Source organism: Sus scrofa, chromosome 9, assembly GCF_000003025.6.
Source record: "Sus scrofa isolate TJ Tabasco breed Duroc chromosome 9, Sscrofa11.1, whole genome shotgun sequence".
NCBI classification, from domain to species: domain Eukaryota; kingdom Metazoa; phylum Chordata; class Mammalia; order Artiodactyla; family Suidae; genus Sus; species Sus scrofa.
Window position 1 is genome coordinate 76,751,514 of NC_010451.4, and position 20,916 is coordinate 76,772,429.

Below are 20,916 nucleotides of genomic sequence, written 5' to 3' on the forward strand. Positions count from 1 at the left end.
ACTCATTGAAACAGAAAGAAGCTATGATTTTCAGTTTGAGAAGTTAAAGCACCATGAGAGGGCTCTAGAGTTTATAGGCTTGTGGTAGGATTAAGCCAAAGGTAGTGCCTGGGAAGCCAAAGCCCAGCGCCTGGGAAGCTTTGTGGGTTAGTTAAATTTCAGTCCCTTAGTGAAATTCAAAACAGTTTTACTTAAATGGTATATGTGCATAGTTAATACTTTTTAAGTTGTATGCTCTGTATGCATATGTGTGTGTGCATATGTTTAGTTAATGGGAAAAATTTCAAACATGTACAAATTAGGAATTCCTGTCGCGGCACAGCGGGGATGAATCCGACTAGGGACCATGAGGTGGCGGGTTTGATTCCTGGCCTCACTCAGTGGGTTGGAGATCCAGCATTGCCATGAGCTGTGGTGTAGGTCGCAGACGCAGCTTGGATCTGGCGTTGCTATAGGCCGGTGGCTACAGCTCCGATTCCACCCCTAGCCTGGGAACCTCCATGTGCTGAGGGTGTGGCCCTGAAAAGCAAAAACAAACAGTTAAAAAAAAAAAATGTAGAATGTAATGAACCACCATGTACCCATCACTTGGCTTCCAACATGTATCAATTGAGGGCCAATCCCGTTTCATCTGTAACCCCACCTACTTCTCTCACCCCTAGGTTATTTTAAAGCAGTTCACAAGTGTATAATTTTATTCACAAATATTTCAGTATTTATCTAGGAGACTTTAAAAAATAATAACCATATACCATTATTATACCTCCAAAATTAGAAGTAGTTCCTAATATATGTATCAAACATCTAATAAGTTTTTAAAATTTCCTAGTTGATTCTTTGTTAATAGAATTGAGTAAGAATCAAATTGAGTAAGAATCTAAATAAATTGATGCATTGTAATTAGTTGATATGTCAAATCTCTTCAAATTTTTATCCTTTTTTTAAGTTTGAGTTAATTTTGCAGAAGAGCTGTAAAAATAGAACAGCTTCCCTACATGGTAACATCTTATACAATTATAGTACAGTTATCAGAACTAAGAAGTTAACATAGGTGCAACATTGGTTACTAAGTGTTTCATCAGTTTTTACACTAAAGTTGTTGTTTTGTTCTGGGGCCTCATCTAGTATTCCACATTGCATTCGATTGTCATGTTCCCTTAATTTCCTTTAATATGTGATAGTTGCTCAGTTTTTCCTTATGTTTTGTGATATTAAAACTTTTGAAGACCATTGGTCAGTTATTTTGCAGTGTCTCTTAATTGAAGTTTGTCTCATGCTTTCTTATGATTAGATTGAGGTTGTACATTATTGGGAAGAATATTACAAAGTTGATAATACCCATTTTTATAATTATCTGAGTGCATAATATTTTTTCTTTATTGAGGTAACATTGGTTTATAACATATGTTATATGTGTACATTATATATCTGTATACATTACAGTGTGCTCACCTATCAGTATACAGTCGGTCCTCTTTATCCATTTCACCGTCCCCTGCTAACCCCTGCACCTCTGGTACCACTTCTTGGTTCTCTGTACTTATGTGTTTTTTTCTCTTTGGTTTGGCTTGTTGATTTATTTTGTGTTTTAAGTTTATGTATGAATGAAATCAAGTGGTATCTGTCTTTCTCCATCTGACTTAATATAACACCCTTAATGTCATCCATGTTATCACAAAGTAAGATTTCATCTTTTTTTAATGGCCAAGTGGTATTCTATTGTGTGTGTGTACATTATATATATAAAACAATGTTTCATAAATATTTAAAACATATGTAATTATATATATTTATATAAAAACATTGTTACATATGAACTCTATATATGTTTTAAATACATATAAAACATTGTTACATATACATGTAACACACACACACACACACACACCCTACTTCTTCATCCATTCATCAGTTAATGGGCACTTAGGTTATTTATGTATTTTGGCTGTTGTAAATAATGCCATTCATATAGGGCTGTATATATCTTTTTGAATTAGTGTTTTCCTAGTCTTTGGATAAATACCCAGAAATGGAAGGGCTGGATCATAGCAGTATTTTTATTTTTTGAGTAATCTCCATACTGTTTTCTATAGTGATTGCACCAGTTTACATTCCTGCCAGTAGTTGGTGAGGGTTCCCTTTTCCCCAGATCCTTACCAACACTTGTTTTTGATGATAGCCATTCTCAGAGGCAAGAGGTGATATCTCATTGTGGTTTCGATTTGTATATCCCTAATAATTAGTGACGGTGAACATCTTTTCATGTGTCTGTTGGCCATCTGTAAGTCATCTTTGGAAAAATGTCTATTTTGGTTCCTCTGCCCATTTTCTAATCAGGTTGTTGGTTGAGTTGTATGTATTTTTTATGTATTTTGAATATTAAGCCCTTATCAAATATGTGATTTGCAAATATTTTCTTCAATTTGATGGATTATCTTTTTATTTTGTTGATTGGCTTCCTTTGCTATGCAGAAGGTTTTTTAGTTTGATATCCCATTTGTTTATTTTTGCTTTGTTTCCCTTGTCTGAAGAGACAGATCCAGAAAGGTATTGCAAAGACTAATGTCAAAGAGTGAACTACCCATAGTTTTTGTTGAGGAATTTTATGGTTTCAGGTCTTAAATTCAAGTCTTTAATCCATTTTGAATTAATTTTTGTATAATATAAGGCAGTGGTCTAGTTTCTTTCTTTTTTCCTTCCTTTTATTGGGGGTCTTTTTAGGGCCACACTCACAGCATATGGAAGTTCCCAGGCTAGGGGTCAAATTGGAACTGCAGCTGCCAGGCTACACCACACCTCATGGCAGTGTGGGCCCCTTAACACATCGAGTAGGGCCAGGGATTGAACCTGTGTCCTCATGGATATTAGCTGTATTCATTACTGCTGAGCCACAGCGGGGATTCCTCTGTTTTTTTTTTTTCTTCAAACACCTGGCTGACCAGTTTTCCTAACACCATTCATTGAAGAAATTATCCTTCTTCCATTATATTCTCTTTGCTTCTTTGTTATTAATATTAATTTATGTGTGGGTTTATTTCTGGGCTCTCAATTCTGTTTCATTGATCTGTGTATCTCTTTTTCTGCCAACATGATGCTCAGATTACTATAGCTTTGTGATATAGTTTGAAAGTAGGGAGTGTGATAACTTCCGACTTTGTTATTTTTTTCTCAGAATTGCTTTGACTATTTGAAATCTTTTTGTGGTTCCACATATACTTTAGAGGTTTTTGTTCTATGTTCTTGAAAAATGTTCTTGAAATTTTGCTGGAGATTGTATTAAACTCAGGGATTGCTTTAGGTAATTTTTATAATATTCTTTCAATCCATGAATAGTTTTTTATTTATTTGTGACTTCTTCACTTTCTTTCAACAATGTCTTAGAGTTTTCAGTGTATCGGTCTTTCATCTCCTTAGTTAAATTTATTGCTAGGTATTTTTGTTGTTGTGATTATAAGTAGGGTTGTTTTCTTTTTACTTTAAATTTATGATGAATTTTAATAATACGGGGTTAATTTTATGATGAAATATTTAGTAAAGAACAGTCCATGAATTAAGTCTAAAATGATAAATCCATGAATTAACAATGTAAAGAAAAAGCATGTGTACTATTAATATATAAAACTTTTATGGGATTGTCAATTTCTCTCTGCTATCTTGTTGTTAGTGTTAAAAACACAACAGATATTTAATTTTTGCAACTTGAAAAAGTAAACTTGCTTATTATTTATTATTATTATTTATAATAGTTTTTTTTTTTTGGTGGCATCTTTAGAGTTTTCTATGTAAAATGTCATCTGCAAATAGTGACAGTTTTATTGCTTCCTTTGCAATTTGGGTGCTATTTATTTATTTATTGCCTAGGTATTCTTGCTAGGACTTCCAATACTATGTTGAGTATGGGTGGTGGAAGTGGGCATCCTTCTGTCTTGTAACTGATTTTAGAGGAATCACTTTCAGTTTTTTATCACTGAGTGTGTTAGCTGTGGGTTTGTCTTATATGACCTTTATTATATTGAGGTACATTCCTTCTATACCCATTTTATTGAGAGATTTTATCTCAACAATCTTGGCAAATGCTTTTTATGCCTATTTTGAGATGATCATGTGGTTTTTATCCTTCATTTTGTTAGTGTGGTGTATCATGTTGATTGATTTGATGATGTCAAACTATCCTTGTACACCTGGAATAAATCCCACTTGATCATGGTGTATTACCCTTTTAATGTATTGTTGTATTGGGCTTGGTAATAATTTGTTGAGGATTTTTGCATCTATGTTCATCAGAGATACTGGCCTATAATTTTTGTGTGTGTTGTCCTTGTTTCGTTTTAGTATCAGCGTAATGTTGGCATGGTAAAGTGAGTTAGGAAGAGTTTGAAAATTATAGGTATTGGAGTTCCCGTCGTGGCACAGTGGTTAACGAATCCGACTAGGAACCATGAGGTTGAGGGTTTGATCCCTGCCCTTGCTCAGTGGGTCAGGGTTCTGGCATTGCCGTGAGCTGTGGTGTAGGTCGCAGACGCGGCTCGGATCCTGCGTTGCTGTGGCTCTGGCGTAGGCTGGCAGCTGCAGCTCCGATTTGACCCCTAGCCCGGGAACCTCCATATGCCACAGGAGCGGCCCAAGAAATGGCAAAAAGACAAAAAAATATATATATATATATACATATAGGTATTATATCTTTGAATGTTTAGTAGGATTCATCAGTGAAATTCTCTGGTCCTGGACTTTGGTTTGCTGAGAGGTTTTGATTACTATTTTAATCTCTATACTAGTAATTGATCTATTCAGAAATTTTGTTTCTTAGATATTTAGTCTTGGAAGGTTGTATGATTCTAAGAATTTGTCCATTTCTTCTAGGATGCCCAGTTTGTTGGCATATTGCTGTTCATAATATTGTCTTATAATCCTTTGTATTTCTGTGGTATCCATTGTTATTTCTTCTCTTTGATTTCTGATTCTGTTTATCAGAGCCTTCTTTTTTTCTTAGTCCAACTAAAGGTTTGTCAGTTTTAACTTCTCAAAGAACCAGCTCTTAGTTTCATCGAGCTCTCTTCCATTGTCCTTTTAGTTCTATTTTATTTATTTTCTCCCCTGTTAACAGTTGCTTTCTTTCTTCTGTTGACTTTGGGATTTGTTTGTTCTTTTTCTCATTCATTTAAGTGTAAAGTTAGATTATTTGAGATTTTGTTTGAGGTAGGCCTATATTGTTTTAAACTTCCTTCCTAGCACTGCTTTTGCTGCCTCCTGTAGATTTTGGTATGTTATATTTTCCTTTTCATTTTTCAGATATTTTTTTTATTTTTTTCATTGATCCAGTTTGTTTAGTAGCATGTTAAGTGTCCACATATTTGTGATTTTTTTCCAGTTTTCTTGTGATTTCTAATTTCCTACCACTGTGATCAGTAAAGATACTTGATATGATTTCTTTTAAGTTTATTGAGACTTGTTGGTATACCAACATATGATCTGTCCTTAGAAGGATGTTGCTTGTGCACTTGACAGGAATGTGTATTCTGCTGCATTTGGTCAGAATGTCTGCAAATCTATCACATCCATCTGGTTTCATGCTTCACTTAAAGCCACAGTTTTCTTGTTGATGTTCTGCCTAGATGAACCTATCCATTGATGTAAGTGGGTTGTTAAAGTCCCTCACTATTAATCATGTTGCTGTCAGTTTCTCCCTGTAGGTCTCTTAATAATTGCTGTATAGGGAGTTCCCGTTATGGTGCAGCGGAAATGAATCCGACTAGTAACCATGAGGTTGTAGGTTTGATCCCTGGCCTTGCTCAGTGGGTTAAGGATCTGATGTTGCTGTGAGCTGTGATGTGGGTTGCAGACTTGGCTCGGATCTGGTGTTGCTGTGGCTGTGGCATAGGCTGGCAGCTGTAGCTCCAGTTAGGCCCCTAACCTGGGAATCTCCATATGCCGTGGGGGCGGCCCTAAAAAGCAAAAAAAAAGAAAAACCAACCGAAATGCTGTATATATTTTGTGCTACTGTGTTAGGTGCATATTTATTAATAACTGTTGTCTTCTTGATGAATTGTCCCCTTGTCATTATAATGCTTATCTTTGTCTCTTGTTGCCTTTTTTCGCTGTTTTATCTGATGTGATTATGGCTCTACCTGCTTTTTTTGGCTGCCATTTACTTGTAGTATCATTTTCTATCCCTTCACTTTTGAACCTAAGTTTGTCTTCAGAGCTGAGTGGAGTCTATTGGAGACAACATATAGTTGGGTCTGTTTTTTAATGTATCTATCCACTCTGTGTCTTTTGGTGAATTCAGTCCATTTACATTTAGAATGTTTATTGATAACTGATAACTTATTTTTGTCATTTTATCTTTTGTTTTCTGATTGCTCTCTATCTCCATTATTTATTTTTCCTCATGTTTCTGTCTGCCATTTTCCTCTGGTGGTGGTTTTCTGTTTTTCTGTTTTCTCTTTTTCTGTATTTTGCATCTCTGCTTTGGATTTATGTTGTGTGATTACCATGATTATAAAATGTCTCATAGGTAAAATAGGATGCTGTCATCAAAACAAAGACTATCTTTTTTTACCTGTATGGCTTCTATCTTCCCCTTCCCTTTTATGTTTTTGTTGTCTCAAATTATCTCTTTATGTTAGGAGTTTGTCATTAAATTGAAATAGTATAGTTATTTTTACTGCTTCCCCCCTTAACCTTTATTCTATATGATATGTTAAAAACCTATTCTGGTGTAGAGTTGCAATTTTCTGATTCTGTTTACCATCTTAGAGTTTTGTATATTCTTGCCTTTTCAATTCTTTTATTTTTTCCTAGTAGAGGAGCTCCTTTCAACATTTCTTGGAAGGCAGGTCTGGTATTGCTAATCTCCTTCAGCTTTTGTTTGATGGGAAAGTCTTTATTCCTCCTTCATACCTGAATTAACTTTGCTGGATAGAGTGTTCTTGGCTGACAGTTTATATCCTTCAGAATTCTGAGAATGTCATTACACTCACTTCTTGCCTGTAGAGTTTCTGCTGAGAAATCTGCTTATATCCTAGTGCTGGTTCCTTTGTCAGTTACCATCCTTTTTACCTGGATGCCTCTAAAATTCTTTGTCATTGACTTTTGACAGGTATTTATTTATTTATATTTATTTGCTGCATCTGCAGGATGTAGAAGTTCCCAGCTCAGGAGTTGTACTTGAGCCACAGCAATGAACCCTCTGAGCCACCACCAGGGAACTCCTTGATAGGTTTAATATAGTTTGTCTTAGGGCAGGTCTTTTTGCATTGAGTTAATCAGGTGTTCTCTTAGCTTCATGGGCTTAAACATCCAGTTTCTTTACCAAGATTGGAAAGTCCTCAGCTATGACATCTTTAGATAAATTGTCTGCTTCTTTCTTCCTCCTTCCTTCCAGAATACTCATTATCCTAATGTTGTCCTTCCTGTGAGTCAGATAGTTCTTACAGAGTTTTCTCCTTATTTTTAAATCTTCATTATCTTTCCTCCTCTACCTGTGTCATTTATAGATTTTTATCTTCAAGCTTACTAATTCTCTTTTCCATGTTCTCTGCTCCATTTTTAGTGCTTTCTCATGTGTTCTTCATCTTATATATTGAGTTCCTCAGCTCTAGAGTTTGCTTGGTTCTTTTAGGTTTCAACCTCTTTGACTTGATAAAGTCTTACTTCTTTTCATTAATTTTATTCCTGAGCTCATTTCAGAGCTTTCTTGAAGCTTGTTGAGTTTCTTTTTTCTTTTTTTCTTGTTTGTCGTCTTTTTAGGGACGTATCCACAGCATATGGAGATTCCCAGGCTAGTGGTTGAATCAGAGCTGTGGCCAATGGCCTACTCCACATCCACAGCAGCACCAGATCCAAGCCACATCTGTGACCTACACCACAGCTCATGGCAACACTGGATCCCTAACCCACTGAGTGAGGCCAGGATCAAACCTATGTCCTCATGGATGCTAGTCAGATTGGTTTCTGCTGATCCAAAATGGGAACCCTTTTTTTCTTTTTTTTTTTTTTTTTTGTAAGAAAGAAAATCACATTTATTTTGGAGAAAAGGCACAAGTTCATTAATTGTATAATTGTCACAAATCTCCAATAAACAGACTGATTAAGAACATTTTAAAAATTCTGACCACTATCACCTTTTCTCAAAAAATATTAATAAGGGTAGTGAAAACCTTTCAAATACTAACATAACTTTTCAAAATAATTTGTCAGAGTTATTTAAAATACATAAGAGACAAGAGATTTATTTTGGAGCCAAGTTTCTGTGTGTGTGTGTGTGTGTGTGTGTGTGTGTGTAGCTGCGATCAAATAATTAAACACCAAAAAGGGCACTTTTCATTGGCCTCATTAGGATGCAAAGTGCCAGAGGTATGGCTGTTTTGTAAGTTAATGGGTACCAGAGTACAGCCAGTCATTACAGAACACATACTCTTCTTCCAGAGTTTATAAATGCATTTTAAACATAATGGGATTAAAAGGATTCATTTTCAAGATAATTTTCTCCCTTTTCCTACATTTCTTAAATCTTCATTGATTATTGTATTGCTTTTGGGCAGTTTCTGACATAGATGTTGAACCTGTAACTCTGAGAACCGAGGCTCCTCTGACGACATTAGGTAAATGACTATTTATGTCATTAAGCAAGAGCGTTTTCTTTTTCATTTTTTTTTCCCCAGAGCTTACATTTTATTTTTTTTAATTACACAATGAATTTTATTACATTTTTTGTACATTGATGTACAACAATCATCACAACCAAATGCTATTTTGACCTCTTTATCAGATCATAATATTACATGCCTGTAAGTTTTATTCCTGGAGAATTGTCGTTTTCTATTTTGTGATATAATGTTACTCTGTTTCTTTATGGTGCTTCATGACTTGTTCCTCTGCTGGTTGAAGTAGCATACATCTTCTTTAGGTAAAGTTTTTTGTTACTTTTTTTTTTTTTTTTAAATTCGATTCTAAGAATTCAACAGGTTAGAAATTAGAGGCCTTTTCTTTTGTTTTCCAGTGGGTGGCACTATAACACAAGTTTTTTTTATTGTTTTGTTTTTCTTACCTTAGCTGCCTCTGGTTGTATTTTGAGAGTCAGCACCTTACACCGCCTATCACCTCTGTTATATATGTTTCTTACTGCCCTTGTTGGTGCTGCTTGTGTCTCAAGAGTTGTTGATGCCTTGCTTTGTTAGCTTTGCCACCTGGGGCACTGGGATGGTGGGTGTTTCTGCCTTGTCCAGGCTTGCCCAAGACACAGGCCCTGCTGCAGTAGGGGTAGGGGAATGGGAAAGAGAAGGGGCAAGGTTACCTCTGCTGTGTCTGAGGTTATCGTGTTTGCAGGCATCTCTGGTGTGGGCCAGGGGTCAGAGTCATGGGTATCTCTGTGACTGAAGGAATTGGGGTCATAGACCTTGCTGCCGAGTTACCTGTGTCTGTGAGTGCCAGTGTGCCCAGGAGGCTGGAGTCATGTGCACTGTCTCCCCTGCTGCTACCACATTTCCTAGGGCTATGGTCTCAGCTGCCATGACCAGGCGCTGCCATGACCAGGCACTGCCTTTTACGTTTCTTCTGGTTCCACCTGCTCTATATATTCCAGTCTACCTACCTTTACATGTACAGATGTGTGGAACTCTGGCATCCTAGTGTGTTGGGCAGAGGTACCTTTGTTGAGTGTGGATGTTTGCAGATTGAAGGGGAGGGACAAAGGGAACATCTTATTCCATCATGATGCCGATTGTCAGTATCACTTACTACTAATAATGTTAATTTTCATCATTTCGTATCATATAGTATCTTCTAGGTTTCTCTACTGTAAAGTGGTTAATTTTTCTCTATTAGTTCTAAGACTGGGAATGTTTGTTTTTGTAACTTTTCATAGTTTGGATTTTGTTGATTGCATTTCCATAGTGATATTTAACATATTGTTCTGTAAATTGGGTTATATGTAGAAGCTTATTCAGGGCCAATTTTCAGTGTAGATGATAAGTACTTATATTAGGAGGATTGTAATATCTAATTTTTTCTCTTCTTATATTATTCCTTTAGTTTTTTAATTCCCACTGGGTTAAAAAAAATAGATCTACTACAGTTTTTTTGTTTTTGTTTTTGTTTGCCTTTTAGGGCTGTACCTGTGGCACATGGAAGTTCCCAGGCTAGGGATCAAATCAGAGCTATAGCTGCTGGCGTACACCACAACCACAGCAAGGCAGGATCTGAGCCATGTCTGTGGGCTAAGCCGCAGCTCATGGCAAGGCTGGATCCTTAACCCACTGAGCAAGGCCAGAGATCAAACCCAAGTCCTTGGGTTTGTTGCCACTGAGCCACAATAGGAACTCCTGTTTTTATTCTTAAAAAAAAAGACTTTGCCAACATTTTGCTAATACTTTTCTTTAGAAGTAATTTTATTAAATGGACAGCTTATCTTTTTTTTTAATAATGGTTTTTATTTTTTCAATTATAGCTGGCTTACAGTGTTCTGTCAATTTTTTACTGTACAGCAAGGTGACCCAGTTACACGTACATGTATACATTTTTTTTCTCACATTATCATGCTCCATCATAAGTGACTAGATATAGTTTCCAGTGCTATACAGCAGGATCTCATTGATTATCCATTCCAAAGGTAATAGTTTGCATCTATTAACCCCAAATTCTTCTCTATCCATCCCACTTCCTACCCCTCGGCAACCACAAGTCTTTTTTCTGTGGACAGCTTATCTTAAATGTTAAAGTCATGTTATAATACATTCTCTCTACTTTGTTACCAGTAATTTAGTGGCATTACTTGGATTCAGACTATAGACAAGTTTTATACATAGGTAGAGAATTAGAAAGTACAGTGAAGGTATAACTAGTCTCTCAACAACAAAAAAATTTTTTTTTAAATCTCTGGCTGCACTTGTGGCATATGGAAGTTGTGAGGCTAAGTATTGAATCTGAGCTGCCACTGTGACCTATACCACAGCTGCAGCAGTGCTGGATTCTTTAACCCACTGGGCAGGGCCAGGGATCAAACCCACAACTCCACAGTTTCTTGAGCCACCTGAGTTGGGTTCTTAACCATCTGGGGTTTTGTTTTTTTGTTGTTATTGTTTTGTTTTGTTTTGTTTTTGTCTTTTTAGGGCCACACTCATGGCATATGGTGCTTCCCAGGCTAGGGGTTGAATTGGAGGTGTAGCTGCCAGCCTGCATCACAGCCAGAGCAATGCCAGATCCAAGCCGCATATGCGACCTGCACCACAGCTCATGGCAACTCTGGATCCTTAACCCACTGAGTGAGGCCAGGGATCCAACCTGCATCCTCATGGATACTAGTCAGATTCGTTTCCACTGAGCCATGATGGAAAGTCCTTTTTGTTATTTAACATTTCTTCTTGCATCCTAGGTAGAGGAATATTGAAAGGCACTAGAGGGTCATCGTAGGGGGTGAAGGTGGTCTCTTTTTCTTTCTGTGGCAGTCTTTCCACTTAAAATGTTCTCTGATCATTCCTCTTAGATTTTTTTTTTTTTTTGGTATTTTATCAAACCAGTGTGGGTTCAAGTTATTAGATTTTTATTTAGTTTTTATGGGCTCACCTGTAGTGTATGGAAGCTTCTGGCCAGGGATCAATCCTGAGCCACAGCTATAGCAATGCCAGATCCTTTGACTCATTGCACCAGGCCAAGGATCAAACCTGTGCTTCCACAGCGACCCCAGCCACTGCATTTGGATTCTTAACCCCTGTGACACAATAGGAACTCCACAAATTATCAGATTTTTAAAAATTGAGATATAATTAACATGTAGTTGGCCCTCCATATCTCTGAGTTCTGCAAGTACTAATATAGAGGGCCAACTATTCTATACCATTTTATGTAAGGTACTTGAGCATCCTTGGATTTTGATATCCAAGGGGTCCTGCAACCACCACTTGGTGAATGAATACCAAGGGATGCTTATATAACATTGTTTTAATTTTGGGTCTACAATGTAATGATGTGATTAGATATGTATGTATATTGTGAAATGATTACCAAAGTAAGTTAACATCTGTCTCCACATGTGTTTTTTCCTAGTGATGACAGTTTTTATGATTTACTCTTTAGCTACTTTCAGATAAATGATACTGCTGCTAACTTTGGTTACCATGTGTATATTCTATCCCAAGGATTTATTTTATCTTAAAACAAGAATTTTGTACCTTTTGACTACCTTCACCCATTTCACCCCCCCCCAAAACTTCTTGTCTCTTGCAACTGCCTATATGCCAATTTGTTCTTGTTGTTGTTTAGATACTTTTTATAAGTGAGACGGTACAATATTTGTCTTTTTCTGACTTATTTCACTTAGCACAGTGCCTTCAAGTTCCATCCATGTTGTTGCAAATAGCAGGATTTCTCTTTTTAAGGTCTGAATAACATTCCTTTTTGTGTGTATATAGTATCACATATGATATGTATGCACACATGTATGTGTATGTATGTGTATTATAAACACATATATAGCATGTTTTCTTTTTCCATTCATCCATCCATGGACACGTAGTTTATTTCTATGTTTTGAGTATTGCTAATAATGCTGCAGTGAACATAGGGGTCCAGATCATTTCAAGTTAGTGTTTTATTTTCCTTCATGTAAATACTTAAAAAGTATAACTGCTAGATCATGTAGTAGTTGTATTTTTTAATTTTCTGAGGAATCTTCATAATGTTTTCCATAGTGACTATACCAGTTTACATTCCCACCAAGAGTACACTTGGATTCCTTTTTCTCCACATCCTCACCAACCCAACCCTTATGTCTTTTTTTTTTTTTTTTTTTTTTTTTTTTTGGCTTTTTGGCTTTTTGGCTTTTGAAGGGCCGTGCCCATGGCACATGGAGGTTCCAAGGCTAGGGGTCCAATCGGAGCTGTTGCTGCTGGCCTACACCAGATCCCAGCCACATCTACGACCTACACCACAGCTCATGGCAATGCCAGATCCTTAACCCACTGAGTGAGGCCAGAGATCGAACCAGCAACCTCATGATTCCTAGTTGGATTTGTTTCCCCCGCCTCACTATGGGAACTCCACCAACCCTTGTTATGACTTGTTGACATCCATTCTAATAGATTTGAGGTGATTTCTCATCCTAATTTGCATTTGCATTTCCTTGAGGATTAGTATAATGTTGAGAATATTTTCAAATACCTGTGGGTCATTTGTAGTTTCCTGGAAAAATTCAGATACTCTGCCTGTGTTTTAACTGGAACTTTTTCTATTGAGTGGCTGCTTACCGGATATAATTTGCAAATACTTTTTTCTAGTCTGTAGATTGAGTCTTCATTTTATTGATGGTTTCCTTTGCTATGATTAGAAGTTTCATACCATTGTGGTTGGAGGTGATGCTTAATGTGATTTCAGTCTTTGTGTCCTAACATACAGTCTGTCCTGGAGAATGTTCCATGGGTGTTTGAGAAATATGTGCATTACGCTTCTTTTGAATGAATTATTTTGTAAATGTTTATTAAAATGTGTGTTACACCAGATGATAGAATTTATTAGTTCAGTGTTTTCTTAGTGATTTTCTTTCTGGATAATTTGTACATTGATGAAAGTAGAGTATTTAAGTCCCCTACTATTATTGTTGATTGCGGTTTGTTTCTCTCATTAGATCTGTTATGTTTTATATATTTTGGCTCTCCTGTGTTGATGCATACATATTTAACATGTCCTATCCTCTTTTTGGACCTTTTTTTCCACGATATAGTGACCGTCCTTATTGCTTTTTTTTGTCTTTTTTTTTTTCTTTTTAGGGTCGCACCCAAGGCATATGGAAGTCCCCAGGTTAGGGGTCAAATTGGAGCTACAGCTGCCAGCCACAGCAATGAGTGATCTCAGTCATATCTGCGACCTATGCCACAGCTCACGGCAACACTGAATCCTTAACCCACTGAGCAAGGCCAGGGATCAAACCCACATCCTCATGGATACTAGTTGGATTCGTTTCCACTGCACCACAATGGGAACTCCCTAGTCTTAAGATCTGTTTTATCTGATATAAGTATTGCCACCCCAGCTTTCTTTTGGTTTCCATTGGCATGGAATATGTTTGTGTGTGTGTCCTTAAAGCTGAATTAAGTCTTTTGTAGGTAGCATATGTCTTTTAAAAAAAAATGTATACAGCTGCTCTGTATCTTTTGATTGAATAAGGTCATTCATATATATTTTAAATAATGATAAATATGGACTTATTAACATTTTGTTCATTGATTTCTAGCTATTTTGTAATTCTTTTGTTCCTTGCTCTCTTCCTTTGTCATTTGATTTTTTCCTTTATCTTATCTTTTGTGACTCTCAGAGATTGTATTTATTTCAGTTTATTTTAAGCTGAAAACAACTTAACACCAAATGCACTAAAGCCGTACATTTTTACTCTGTCGGCCATGTTTAATGTTTTTGATTTCACAGCTTACACCTTTTTACTTCCTATATCCACTGACAAAATTTTTTTTTTCTTTTTACAGCCACACCTAAGGTATATGGAATTTCCCACACTGTGAGTCAAATGAAAGCACAGCTGGGGGCCTAAGCCACAGTCATAGCAGTTTGGGATCTGAGCCATGTCTGCGACCTGTGCCACAGCTTGTGGCAATACTGGATTCTTAACCCACTGAGCGAGGCTGGGGATTGAACACTCATCTTCATGGATGCTATGTCAGGTTCTTAACCCATTGAGCCACAGTGAGAACTCCCATTAACCAGTTTTTATTTATTTTTAATTTTTAAAATTTTTTTATTTTTTGTCTTTTTGCTATTTCTTGGGCTGCTCCCATGGCATATGGAGGTTCCCAGGCCACGGGTCAAATCAGAGCTGTAGCCTCCGGCCTATGCCAGAGCCACAGCAACGCGGGATCTGAGCCACGTCTGCAACCTACACCACAGTTCACGGCAACGCCGGATCGTTAACCCACTGAGCAAGGGCAGGGACCGAACCCTCAACCTCATGGTTCCTAGTCGGATTCGTTAACCACTGCGCCACGACGGAACTTCCGCATTAACCAATTTTTAATAATTTTGTTTTAGCCTTCATGCTAGATTTATAAGTGATTTATTCACCATCATTGTAACATTAGAGTATTCTGAATTTAAGTATATATTTACCTTTATCGGTGAGATTTGTATTGTTCTATTCCTGTTATTAATTAGCACCCTTTTGTTTCAGCTTGATAGGTCTTCTAACAGTTGCTATAAGGCTGGTCTAATAGTGATGAACTCTTTCAGCTTTCGTTTATCCGGAAGCCTTTTCCTGCTTCAATTCTGAAGAACTACCTTGCTGATAGAGTATTATTAGTTGGCATTTTTTTTTCAGCACTTTGCATATAAGAAGGGAATGGCTCAATGTATTCAGAGTTGCTGCTGAGAAGTCTAAGGTCTTAGGGGGTTCCCTTGTATGCAACAAGTTTTTATTTTTGATGTTCTTAATATTCTATCCTTGTCTTTTAACTTTTGATAAAGAGACAAAGACACTTTATAATTAACTTATCTTACTGGAACTTTTTGGGCTTCCTAGATCTGGATGTTTGTTTTCTTCCCCGTGTTAGGAAGTTTTCAGCCATTATTTTTTTAAATACGCTTTCTGCCTTTTTCTCTCTTTTCTCTTTCTGGTATCCCTGTAATGCAGATATTGATTCATCTGATGTTGTGCCACAAGTCTCTTAAGTGGTCACCACTGTTTTTCATTTTGCTCCTCTGAATGAATTTCACTGCCCTGTTGTAGAGTTCTATCATCCTTTCTTCTGTATCATCTAGTCTGTTTTTGAACCTTTCTTTTTTCATTTTAGTTCTTGTGTTCTTAACTCTGTGATTTCTGTTTGATATTTTATTTTTTCTCTTTGTTGAAATTCACACTTTGTTTATGCACTGTTCCCCTGACCTCTTTATTTTTTTAATCAATATTTTGAGCTCTTTATCTGGTAAATCACTTATCTCCATTTCATTATAGTTTTTCTCCCCTGGGGTTTTATCCTGCTTTTTATTTGGAATGTACTTTTTCATTTCCCATGGTTCCCTGTGTTGGTTTCTATGCATTAAGCAGTCACCTCTTCCATTCTTGAAGGAGGCCTTTTGTAGATGAACCTTACTGTTCAACCTGCTCTAAGTCTTTTGTCTCACAAACCCTTATGACTAAGCAGCCCTTTTTGTCTTAGTGGCTCTGGGAAGCTGAAGGTGTGCCAAGACATGTCACTGTCTCAAAGTGGAAGATCTCAGTGACTATACCTTTTTATAGTCCCACTAGCAATGTGTAAGATTTCAGTTTCTTCAGTTTCTTGCCAACACTTGTTATTTTCCTTTTATTTATTATCTTTATTATAGTCATTCTAGTGGGTATCATTGTGATTTTGATTTTCATTTCTCTGATGACTCATGATGTTGACTATCTTTCATGTGCTTCTTTTTTTTAATTTTATTTTTTATTTTTTTCCCATTGTATAGCATGGGGATCAAGTTATTCTTACATGTATACATTTTTCCCCCACCCTTTGTTCTGTTGCAGTATGAGTATCTTTACATAGTTCTCAATGCTACTCAGCAGGATCTCCTTGTAAATCTATTCTAAGTTGTATCTGATAACCCCAAGCTCCCGATCTCTCCCATTCCCTCCCTCTCCCGTCGGGCAGCCACAAGTCTATCCTCCAAGTCCATGATTTTCTTTTCTGTGGAGATGTTCGTTTGTGCTGGATATTAGATTCCAGTTATAAGTGATATCATATGGTATTTGTCTTTGTCTTTCTGGCTCATTTCACTCAGAATGAGTCTCTAGTTCCATCCATGTTGCTGCATGTGGCATGATGTCATTCTTTGTTATGGCTGAGTAGTATTCCATTGTGTATATATACCACATCTTCCGAATCCAATCATCTGTTGATGGACATTTGGGTTGTTTCCATGTCCTGGCTATTGTGAATAGTGCTGCAATGAACATGAGGGTGCATGTGTCTCTTTTAAGTAGAGTTTTATCTGGATAGATGCCCAAGAGTGGGATTGCTGGGTCATATGGGAGTTCTATGCATAGATTTCTAAGGTATCTCCATACTGTTCTCCATAGTGGTTATACCAGCTTACATTCCCACCAACAGTGCAGGAGGGTTCCCTTTTCTCCACAACCCCTCCAGCACTTGTTATTTGTGGACTTCTTAATAATGGCCATTCTGACTGGTGTGAGGTGATATCTCATGGTAGTTTTGATTTGCATTTCTCTTATAATCAGCAATGTTGAGCATTTTTTCATGTGTTTGCTGGCCATCTGTATATCTTCTTTGGAGAACAGTCTATTCAGGTCTTTTGCCCATTTTTCCATTGATTGATTGGGTTTTTTGCTGTTGGGTTGTATAATTTGCTTGTATATTCTAGAGATTAAGGCCTTGTCAGTTGCATCATTTGAAAGTATTTTCTCCCATTCTGTAAGTTGTCTTTTTGTTTTCTTTTTGGTTTCCTTTGCTGTGCAAAACTTGTCAGTTCGATTAGGTCCCATTGGTTTATTTTTGCTCTTATTTCTATTGCTTTGGGAGACTGACCTGAGAAAATATTCATGATGTTGATTCTGATGCTTGTAGAGTTTTGGAGAAATGTCTATTCATATTTACTCCCATTATGTAGTTTATTTTTTTTTTAAATTAAAGCATAGTTGATGTACAGTGTTATGCCAATGTCTTATACACAGCAAAGTGACCTAATTACACACATAATACATCCCCCCCCCCTTTTTTTTCATTCTCAGCCCAGGGATCAGACCCAAGCCACAGTGATGACAATGTCAGTTCCTTAACCTTCCAGGCCACCAGGAAACTCCCATACATTTTTTTTTTTAATAATCTTTCCATTCTGATTTATCCCAGGAGATTGGAAAGAGTCCCCTGTGTACAGTAGGACCTTGCTGTCTATCCATTCTAAATGTAATAGTTTACATGTACTACCTCTAAACTCAGTCCATTCCTCTCCCTCCCTTTCTTTTCACTTTGAGTTTATTATGATGAAATCCAGTTTGTCTTTTGTGTGTGTGTGTGTGTGTGTGTGTGCTCATGCTTTTAGTATCATATCTGACTCCATTGTCAAATCCAAAGTCATGAAAATTTACCCATTTTCTTCCACATTTATAGTTGTAACTCTTACATTTAGCTCTTTGATCCATTTTGTGTTAACGTCTTTATGTGATAGGAGGTAGGGATCCAACTTCACTCTTTTGCATGTGGAAACCCATTTTCCCAGCAGTATCTGTTGAAAAGACTATTCTTTAACCCACTGCATGGACTTGACACCCTTGTCAAAAGTTATTTGGCCATGTATGTAAAGGTGTATTTCTGGACTCTTGAGTTCTGTTTCATTTAGTATATCTATCCTAAAGCCACTACCATACTACTTTGAGTACTGACTGTAACTTTGTATTAAGCTTTGAAATTGGGAACTATGAATGTTCCAACTTTGTTCTTCTTTTTCAAGATTATTTTGGCTGTTCAAGGCCTCTCACATTTTCATATGAATCTGATTATTGTTTTTCCATTTCTACAGATGAATAACTTGATTGTTTTGGAGATTTATTCATGTTAATACAGACCTTTAATTTGATTATTGTTAATGGATTATAAAGACATGTCTTAACACTTGCCCTTTCTCCTGTTGAAGTACATCTGTTTCCAATTTTTTGCTTTAACAAGCAGTGCCACAATGAATATTTTTTGCATGCTATTTGTCCACAAGCTGGAAAGTTTATTTAGGACAATAGTTTTCAACCTCTGTGGTTTTGCCTGCAAGAGAACATTTGGCAATGTTTTTAAGATGGTTTTAATGATCAAGAATGAGGGAAGCAGTCCTTCTGGCATCTAGTGGGTGGAGACCAGAGATGTTGCTAAATATCCTGCAATGCAAGAACAGATTCCCACTCACCCCACTCTGATTTGTTAGTAGTACCAAGGTTGAGAAACTGCTCTGAGACATATACTTATAAATCCTATGGTGAGTGCAATTTTTGGTTTTGTTTGTTATTATATGAAATAGATTTCTGTAAAATGTGAAGAAATTATTTCTAATTCAAATAAAGGTTTAGAATATCCAGAATTAAAAATAAGTTCCTTTTGGTGATGCTGGTAATCCAGCAGTTATAAGCAATTTAATTATCTTAAACCAGATAGAGTAGCAGCATTATCCAGCATTAACTAATTTGTTTACTTACCCAGAGGGTGCACATAATCTTTTAGCTTCATAAACTGAAACACTTGATATTGCTTGCCTGATTGAAAGATTGATTTTAGAGTGAGAATCTGCTTTTTAAAAAGTGCCATTTGTGTAAGACAATGGTAGTTGGAGTATTAGGCTGAAGATGCTAACTGAATGAGAGAAAAATTACAGCATGAAAAATAGAGAGTTTTTTTTTCTGGCAAAGGTGGTCGTTAAATAGTGAAAGCCTAAAGGTTTGATTTAAATTAATTTTTAAACTGAAGAAAGGAGTAAACCTAATGCACTTCAGGGTCCACTTTTAAGCTCATAAGACCCACAGCTCCCCCTGTGAAAATCCGATGAAAGTTATGACCCTGCAATTTCGCGTATGTGTGTGTACATACAATTTTGCATGTAATTTTTGAGTGGTTTATGAATGCTCCTGAGGTCCAGCCACAGACTACTCTTACTCTGTACCTTCTAGATTTCCAGATTCAAGATGTCAGTGAAACTCTTAAAGTGCTAGAAGTAAGTATTTAAAGTTATCACTTAAACAATATAGCTGTGTTTGTGTCTTTGCTAAATGCGGAAGACTCAGCAATAGAGAAAAATAGGTAGCTAGGAATTGAAATTTTTCAGATCCTTTAAATGAGTGAATGTAAATCTTATTTTAATGTCTATAACCTTCATTTTTTTCTTTTTATTAGGCATATGCATCAGTGCTATGGCAACAAGCTAATGAAAACAGAGAAAATTCAACTGAAAAAGCATGTTTTGGAATCTCCTTACCAGAAGAAAAACTTAATGACTTTCGTGATGAACAGATTGGACAGTTGCAGGAGTTGATGCGAGAAGCCACTAAACCCAATAGGCAATTTAGTATTACTGAGTCCAGGAAACCAAAATTTTAGTCTATACAGTAAAGCTTAACAAAGCATTTTAAGTTCAGAGCCGCTATTTTAGTCATTGGTTTTTAAAGTATATTAAGCTTTTTGGCTTTGAAAAAGCCATAAATAAAAGAAATTTCATCAACATTAGGCAATTTTATATGCTTTCTGTAATAAACAGATTAAGATTGTGAATGGATAAAACCTTACATCATTGAAGTAATAGCACTTGCTGCATGGGATTTTTTTTTTTTTTTTTTTTTTTTTTGGACTAAGCAAGAAAGAATGGCTTTAAAATGGACAAGCTTGTGACATCTTAAAAAGTTTTTATATATAAATTTGTTTTTATGAAAAACAGTGTGGAAATTCCTCAAAAAAAACTAAAAATAGAATTACCAGTTGATCCAGCAGTCCCACTCCTGGGCATCTATCCAGAGAAAACCGTGACACAAAAAGATGCATGTACTTGAATGTTCACTGCAGTTCTCTATACAATAGCCAAGACATGGAAACCACCTAAATGTCCATCAGTAGAGGAGTGGATAAAGATGTGGTACATATTTACAATGGAATATTACTCAGCCATTAAAAGGAAAGAAAGAACAGCATTTGCAGCAGTGAGACACCAATGTCATATGATGTCGTGGATATGCAGAATCTAAAAATGAACTTCTTTGCAGAACAGATAACTGACTCAGACTTTGAAAAACTTATGGTTTCCAAAGGAGACAGGTTGTGGGGAGGGATGGGCTGGGGGTTTGGGATGGAAACGCTGTAAAAGAGGGTTGTGATCATTTTACAACTATAAATGTAATAAAATTCATTGAGTTAAAAAAACAAAAATTGTTTTTAATGCTATATTTTTCAAGCA

The 20,916-nt window shown here is 36.5% G+C and overlaps 1 protein-coding gene across 1 annotated transcript in view; it reads left to right on the forward strand.

Moving 5' to 3' along the window:
* SDHAF3 (succinate dehydrogenase complex assembly factor 3) overlaps window positions 1-20,321 on the forward strand; it is a 72,323-nt gene extending 52,002 nt beyond the window's left edge. Inside the window, exon 2 of the mRNA XM_021063386.1 lies at window positions 19,866-20,321. Coding sequence (XP_020919045.1) covers window positions 19,866-20,069 — 204 coding nt within the window. The 3' untranslated portion in view covers window positions 20,070-20,321. The remainder of the gene's footprint in view (window positions 1-19,865) is intronic.